The following is an 8,502-nucleotide window of genomic DNA, read 5'->3' on the forward strand; positions in this document are numbered from 1 at the left end:
TTATCTCAAACTTCTGACATCCTGTTTGCAAACTCTCCCCTTATCTCTCTACCATCTTTTACCCTCCTTAGTGAATTCTTCACGCCTCTTATTACCATCTGGTTACAATAATTTCTGGAGCTTCCGCTGCGTCACTCTGATTATTGTCATCAAGAATACGAAAGTTTCCTTAAAACAAATACCGATTTTTTTGGTAATATATTTCCAAAACCTTCAAAACAAGTTTATTCTAAATGAGTTCATTGTTAAGGCTCTTTCAAAGGAGTCGAAAATCATTTACTAGTAAGTCAAACACTTGAAAACATAGTTTCCTAAAATAAAAACTTGTTAGTTTGAATTCCTTTCGGTAAGATAATTTGGAAACCAAATTCACAAATGAACATAATCGGAGAACTCACTTTTCTTTTTAAACAATATCTTCCAAACCAAGAATTTTCGACGTAGTTTCAAAACCAAAGACTACTTTTGTAACATTACGCAAAACTGTGAAAACAAGTTCAATCTAAACCAGTTCATTATGAAAGCTTTTTCAAAAGGCTCAAAAATTCGTTTATCCTTAAATCAAAATCTTTCAGTTTGAATCCCTTTTTGATAAGATAAGTTTACAAACCAAAATCATAAGTTATTAAAATCACACAACCCATCTTCCTTTTTAAATCGTACCATCTGATCAAAGTTCAAATCCTAGTTTCAAAACTAATTCAGTTAGACCAAAGCTCCAAATCAGATTTGAAAATCACTCTAAATCTTAAAACGGCAAAAATCATAGTTATAAATCGCAAGGATGTTAGCCGGTATTTCCGTTGTCACTAGTGCTAAACCGCACCATCGTCCACACAGGGAACTGCCAAGACTCCTAATCATGCCTGGTAACCATTCCGCCACGCCAACTCAGATCATTCGTCATCACAAGTCCAAAATCTTCGGCTACCGCCGCTAGAATCCTATTTTCCCATGGTTTACTTCCAACACAACTCTAAGCCTTTGCAATCCTAACGACGACTTGCAAAAAGATAAAACCAAATTACCTCAGGTCCAGGTAATATAAGACTTAGAGAATACGCTTACCTCTCGTCGAAGGATCCGACCCCGTTGCCTCACGTGCATCCGATGTAATGATATGGCCTGATTGTTGACTCTGGCCCTTCTCTCGGTCCCTTCTGCGGTGACAGTACTTAGATATATGTCCCGGCTTCCCACAAGTGAAACATAGATGGGCTTCCCTCATACGGTAAAACTGCGCATTGTTGTCCCTTCTGAAGTTCTGTTGACCTTGCAGATGTTGAGGAGCGCAACCATCTTTCTTAAAGCTCGGTCCCCTTGGTCCAAGGCAATCGTCACACTCATTACTAGGGTTCCCTCCAGAAGTCTCCTTTGACGAGGCTACCATCTTCGTGTAGTCTTCAACCACTCTTGCCGTATTCACCAAATCAGAGAAAATACGAATCTCCATAGGAGCCACAACAATCATGATGTCGTTCTTCAAGCCTCTTTGGTACTTGATACACTTCCATTTTTCATAAGTCTCCGGGGCACCCTGACACACACTAGAAAACCTACAAAGCTCCTCAAACTTGTTGGTGTACTCTGCCACAAACATGGAACCTTGCTTCAGCTGCATCAGCTCCATCTCCTTTGCTTCCCTTGCAGACTCAGGGAAGTACTTCTTGTAAAAGGCTGTCTGGAACACACTCCACGGAACGTCAACGTTCTGTAGCTGTAGCAAGCGACACTCTGCTTGCCACCATGGCTGGGCCTCTCCCGTAAGTTGATAAGCAGCAAACTCGACATATTGATTGTGTGGAACATGCTGCGCCAGTAAAGCACGCTCTATAGCCTGGAACCAGTGGTCCGCTTCAGTAGGATTAGTTGATCCTCGGAATGTTGGTGGATGAAATTTGAGGAAAGTTGCCAAAGTCATCGGGACGCCTCCCGTGTTATCTCCGTTTCCTTCAGCATTGTCATCCACATTTCCTTCGCCAATCCCGTTTCCGTTTCCGGTCGGCTGGCCTAACCTCTGCACAGCTTGCAGAGTCGCAGTAGCATTAGCCTCCATGGTATTCACAAGGTTCGCCATTGCCGCCATGAACTCGGCATGGTTATTGGACGACCGCTCATTCCTGCTCTCTCTTTGTGAACGTGCACGACCTCGTCGGCGAGTAGCCATTAGGGTTCCTGTCTTCACCAAACATTCGATATCAAGGTGATCAGTCTCAATATCAAAGGATTAGTGCTTCAATTATTCCAAAAAGGCACTCACAGACAAGCATGCTATGAAATATCAAGTAGATAACCTAAATAGTATGAAAAAAATGACACAGAGTGTGCAACGAAGCACAATCGGTCCATCCCTCAGGCTCACGAGGACGAACCGCTCTGATACCACTAAATGTAACACCCCAATTACCCTAAGCTTTACCTCTAGCCATAAAGCAAAGGTTAATCAAAGATTACGACAGTTTTAAGACTTATATATATATATATATAGAAGAAATAATATAATCTAGAAGCCTGATGGAGGATATAGCTCAAACACAGGATTTAAAAGTGCAAAGCGAACTAACGAAGCATCCAACTTAAAACTCAAGAAACAGATGTGATATGAAAAAAGATAATAGTATAATAGTGTAACATCATAAGAAACTAGCCATGGCTCGCGGAGTTTAAGCCGGCTAGCCAAACGTACAGATAAGAGGAAACTGAAGTTTAAAAAATGGCTTATACAAGTTTTGTTCTCTCTCAAATACAGGCCTCTAGGCCGAAACAAAAATACAAAAGCGAGAGACAAATACAAAACAAACCAAAAAGACTCCAAAGGGTATCCGGATCCTCCGCTCCTATCACCAACCAAACAACTCACCAAGGTGGGTTGCGACCTGCATCTGAAAAACAACAACAAAGAATGAAATGAGAACCGGAGGTTCTCAGTATGGTAACAGTGCCCAATGATGTAAGATGTAAGGCCCCGGGACGCCGAAGGCAATCCTAGAACTTCACATCACATACTGATATTCAAGCTTAGAACAAAATAAATAAATAATCTAAACCATAAACCATCAACAGGGTTATCTAAACTTAGGGAATTTCTAACTAATACTAATTACACCGCTGTGCTCCACAGCCCTCGCCAAACTAATCCTCCTTGCGATCCCCTTGCCACCGCCTTCCTAACCTCCTCAGCACCAGACAATCACAGATAATGCAAGCAAGTAATACACAGGTAATATTCATGTATAGCAAGTAATTCAAGAAGCAAGTAGGCATATTGTACATTTAGGCAAACCCAAATAGTCAAAGCAGTCAAGCAAATAAGAGATGCATATGATGAATGCCTATCCTATTGGCTCGTGATATCACTTGTCGGTCCGTAAATGCCAACCCGACACATCCTTCCGGATGTAGCCTTTTCTGCCACACCAGGGATATAGTGCCCTGCACACTCATGCAACAGCGAATCTGCTACGTCAGAGATATAGTGCCCTGCACACTCATGTAGTAGGGAGTCTACTACACCAGGGATATAGGCTCCGCACACTTCCTACAGCAAAGAAGGAACTAACCACAACAAATCATGCAGCAGAACAATCTGCCACGCTAGGGATATATGCCCCGCACACTCTCAACAACATATGCTCATGCAGCAGAGGAATCTACTACGCCAGGGATTTAGGCCCTGCACTCTCTCATATATTCCAACAATTCATCATTACAACTCCGAGTCCTTGACTCATCTCAACCACTATCCATCGACCTCAAATCATCACCAGTCATCACCATTTCTCATCTCAAATCACTTTCAACAACATCTACTCATGCAGCAGAAGAGTCTGCTACGCCAGGGATATAGGCCTTGCACACTTTCCTTCCATATCCACTGGTGCACAAAATTGCAATCACACTTTTGCGATCCCGCACAACTAACCAGCAAGTGCACTGGGTCGTCCAAGTAATACCTTACGTGAGTAAGGGTCGATCCCACGGAGATTGTCGGCTTGAAGCAAGCTGTGGTTATCTTGTAAATCTTAGTCAGGATATCAAAGATTATCAGGGTTGATTGTGAAAAGTAAAAGAACATGAAATAAGTACTTGTTTTGCAGTAATGGGGAACAGGTTGAGGTTTTGGAGATGCTCCATCTTCTGAATCTCTGCTTTCCTACTGTCTTCTTCATCAAACATGCAAGGCTCCTTCCATGGCAAGCTGTATGTAGGGTTTCACCATTGTCAATGGCTACCTCCCATCCTCTCAGTGGAAATGTTCAACGCACCCTGTCACGGCACGGCTATCCATCTGTCGGTTCTCAATCAGGCCGGAATAGAATCCAATGATTCTTTTGCGTCTATCACTAACGCTCCGCCCTCAGGAGTTTGAAGCTCGTCACAGTCATTCAATCATTGAATCCTACTCAGAATACCACAGACAAGGTTTAGACCTTCCGGATTCTCTTGAATGCCGCCATCAATTCTAGCTTATACCACGAAGATTCTGATTAAAGAATCCAAGAGATATCTACTCAATCTAAAGTAGAACGGAGGTGGTTGTCAGGCACGCGTTCATAGTTGAGAATATGATGAGTGTCACGGGAATGTTAAGAACAAGTGATATCTTAGAACGGAAGCAGGCATGATTGAATAAGAAACAGTAGTAATTGCATTAATCCATCAAGACACAGCAGAGCTCCTCACCCCCAACCATGGGGTTTAGAGACTCATGCTGTAAGAAGTACACAAAGAAACGTGTAAAGTGTCATAAGGTTCAGATACAATGTCGAAAGATCCTATTAATAGTGAACTAGTAACCTAGGGTATACAGAAATGAGTAAATGACGTAAAAATCCACTTCTGGGTCCACTTAGTGTGTGCTTGGGCTGAGCATTGAAGCTTTCATGTGTAGAGACCTTTTCTGGAGTTAAACGCCAGCTTTCATGCTAGTTTGGGCGTTTAACTCCAATTTTTATGCCAGTTCCAGCGTTAAACGCTGGAAATTCTGAGGCTGATTTGCAATGCCGGTTTGGGCCATCAAATCTCGGGCAAAGCACGGACTATTATACATTGCTGGAAAGCCCAGGATGTCTACTTTCCAACGCCGTTGAGAGCGCACCAATTGGGCTTCTGTAGCTCCAGAAAATCCACTTCGAGTGCAGGGAGGTTAGAATCCAACAGCATCTGCAGTCCTTTTCTGTCTCTGAATCAGATTTTTGCTCAGGACCCTCAATTTCAGCCAGAAAATACCTGAAATCACAGAAAAACACACAAACTCATAGTAAAGTCCAGAAAGGTGAATTTTAACTAATAACTAATAAAAATATACTAAAAACTAACTAGATCATACTAAAAACACACTAAAAATAATGCCAAAAAGCGTATAAATTATCCGCTCATCACAACACCAAACTTAAATTGTTGCTTGTCCCCAAGCAACTGAAAATCAAAGTAGGATAAAAAGAAGAGAATATACTATAGACTCCAAAATATCACAGAAACTTAGCTCCAACTAGATGAGCGGGACTAGTAGCTTTTTGCTTCCGAACAGTTTTGGCATCTCACTTTCTTCTTTGAAGTTCAGAATAATTGGCATCTATAAGAACTCAGAATTCAGATAGTGTTATTGTTTCTCCTAGTGAAGCATGATGATTCTTGAACATAGCTACTTTATGAGTCTTGGCTGTGGCCCAAAGCACTCTGTCTTCCAGTATTACCACCGGATACATACATGCCACAGACACATAATTGGGTGAACCTTTTCAGATTGTGACTCAGCTTTGCTAGAGTCCCCAATTAAAGGTGTCCAGGGTTCTTAAGCACACTCTCTTTGCCTTGGTTCACAACTTTATTTCTTTCTTTTTCTTTCTTTCTTTTTTTTTTTGAATATTCACTGCTTTTTCTTGCTTCAAGAATCAATCTGATGATTTTTTTAGATCCTCAATAACAGTTCTCTTTTTCCTCATTCTTTCAAGAGCCAACAATTTTAGCATTCTCAAAACAACAAATTCAAAAGACTTATGCACTGTTCAAGCATTCATTCAGAAAACAAAAAGTATTGTCACCACATCAAACTAATTCAACTAGTTTCAAGGATAAATTCGAAATCCTGTACTTCTTGTTCTTTTATGATTAAAGCATTTTTCATTTAAGAGAGGTGATGGATTCATAGGACATTCATAGCTTTAAGACATGAATTTTAAATTTTATTAATTATGAATTAAGAACAAGACTCAAAAATAGATATAAGATGAGACTAAAAATAGAAAACAAAAATTTAAATAGGCTCCTAATGATAGAGGTTTTTTCACAGAGTTAGGACTCAACAACCTTGATTTTGAGAAGTGGATGCTCCCTCAAATTGAGGGGAGAACTTTTGGCGTTTCAATTCTTGAAGTTCACGCCCCTGCTTCTCTTGTTCCTTCAGCAATTTGCAGAGCATGCAGTTCTGATTCTGCTGTTCTTCCTTAAGTTGCTCCATAGTCTCTTGCAACTTGGTGATAGATGCTTCTAGGCTGGCCCAGTAGCCAATTTCAGGAAATTCAGGGAGGAACTCCTGCGCCCTCCTTTTGATAGAGTTGTCTTGTATTTGTCCTTCCATTGACTTCTTGGTGATTGGATGTTCAATGGGTATGAATTCATCTACTCCCATCTTTACCCCAGCCTCTTTACAGAGCAAGGAGATCAAGCTTGGGTAAGCCAATTTGGCTTCAGTGGAATTCTTATTTGCAATTGTGTAGATCTCACAAGCAATCACATGATGAACCTCCACTTCTTTTCCAAGCACAATGCAATGAATCATCACTGCTCTCTTGATAGTGACCTCAGAACGGTTGCTAGTGGGCAGTATGGAACGCCCAATAAAGTCTAGCCAACCTCTTGCAATTGGTTTGAGGTCTCCCCTCTTGAGTTGGTTTGGGACACCCTTTGAATTGGTTATCCACTTAGTTCCAGGGAGGCATATGTCCTCTAGAACTTGATCCAACCCTTTATCTGCTCTCACCATTCTCCTATTAAAGGATTCAGGATCATCTTGCAGTTGAGGCAATTTGAAGATTTCTCATATTTTGTCCAGATGGAAGAACATAACTTTCCCTCTGACCATGGTTCTGTAAGTATGGTAAGCGATTCCAGTCATTCTCTGCTTATCTGTTAGCCACAGATTTGAGTAGAATTCCTGAACCATATTCCTTCCAACCTTTATCTCAGGATTGGTTAGAACTTCCCATCCTCTGTTTCAAATTTGCTCTTGGATCCCCGGATATTCATCTTCTTTCAGATCAAATTTAACTTCCGGGATCACTGACCTCAGACCCATTATTTTGTGATAATGGTCTTCATGTTCTTTGGTTAAGAACTTCTCTTGATTCCAAAGATTCTTTGGATTATTCTCTTTCTTTCCTCTTAAATTGGTTTGTTTTCCCTTAGGAGCCATGATCTTGATGAATCTTGGCTTAGTGATCACGAAAAAGCACACCAAACTTAGAGATTTGCTTGTCCTCAAGCAAAAGAAAGGAAAGAAGAGAGAGAGGAGAAGAGTAAATTCGAATGGTGTAGGGGAATGAGGAGGCCGAACATGTTTATATAAGGGGGGGAAGGAGATTTCGAAAAAATTGAAAAGAGATTTGAGAAGATATGGAGAGAATTTGAGAGAAGGGTGAGTTTTTTGAACAAGATTTGGGATTGATTTGAGAGAGATTTGAAGAATGGTTTTGATTTTTGAAGATTTGAAAGTGAATGATAAAATGTTGAAGTGTGTTTATGTGGAAATGTATGAGTAAGAAAAGGAAAGTTTGAAAAAAAATTGATTGGAAAGCAAAATCTTGGTCCCCCACCTTTCTGGCGTTAAACGCCCAGAATGGCATCCATTCTGGCGTTTAACGCCCATTTGTTGCCCATTGTGGGCGTTTAACGCCCAGCCAGGTGCCCTGGCTGGCGTTAAACGCCAGAATCCCCTTTGTCAGTGGGCGTTTTGCTAAACGCCCAGGATGCTGCACACCTGGCGTTAAACACCCAGAATGGTGCCCATTCTGGCGTTTAACGCCCAATATGGCACCCTTACTGGCGTTAAACGCCCAGAATGGTGCCCATTCTGGCGTTTAACGCCCAGAATGGTGCCCATTCTGGCGTTTAACGCCCAAAATGCCCCTTACTGGCATTTTTTCGCCAGTAAGCTCTTTTTCTCTGCTTTTTGTGCTGAATCCTTCTGTAACTCTGTGAATTCCTTCAATTTTGATAATTGCCTCTGTAGAAATAAAACATATAACCTGCTAATGACTGGGTTGCCTCCCAGCAAGCGCTTCTTTACTGTCTTTAGCTGGACCCTTACTGAGAATCACTCAAGTCTCAGTTTTGAGCATTCCTGCTCAAAATTACTTTCAAGATAATGCTTGATTCTCTGTCCATTAACAATGAACTTTTTGTCAGAATCAATATCCTGAAGCTCAACATATCCATATGGTGATACACCTGTAATCACATACGGACCCCTCCACCGGGATTTAAGTTTTCCTGGAAACAATC

The 8,502-nt window shown here is 41.2% G+C and overlaps 1 protein-coding gene across 1 annotated transcript; it reads right to left on the reverse strand.

Moving 5' to 3' along the window:
- Window positions 1-406: 406 nt before the first annotated feature.
- LOC130981960 (uncharacterized) lies at window positions 407-2,086 on the reverse strand. The gene is made up of 2 exons (XM_057905738.1): window positions 1,069-2,086; window positions 407-483 (listed from the first exon to the last, which is right to left on the reverse strand). Exons 1-2 carry the CDS (start codon window positions 2,084-2,086, stop codon window positions 407-409), a joined length of 1,095 nt encoding a protein of 364 aa, XP_057761721.1.
- Window positions 2,087-8,502: the final 6,416 nt, after the last annotated feature.

Source organism: Arachis stenosperma, chromosome 1 (genome assembly GCF_014773155.1).
Source record: "Arachis stenosperma cultivar V10309 chromosome 1, arast.V10309.gnm1.PFL2, whole genome shotgun sequence".
Taxonomy (NCBI): domain Eukaryota; kingdom Viridiplantae; phylum Streptophyta; class Magnoliopsida; order Fabales; family Fabaceae; genus Arachis; species Arachis stenosperma.

Coding starts and splice junctions, on each gene's coding strand:
- LOC130981960 (XM_057905738.1), bottom strand. CDS start 2,086: ATGGCGGCAATGGCGAACCTTGTGAATACCATGGAGGCTAATGCTACT. Junction 484..1,068: donor GTCGGATCCTTCGACGAGAG/GTAAGCGTATTC, acceptor TTGTTTTCACAG/TTTTGCGTAATGTTACAAAA.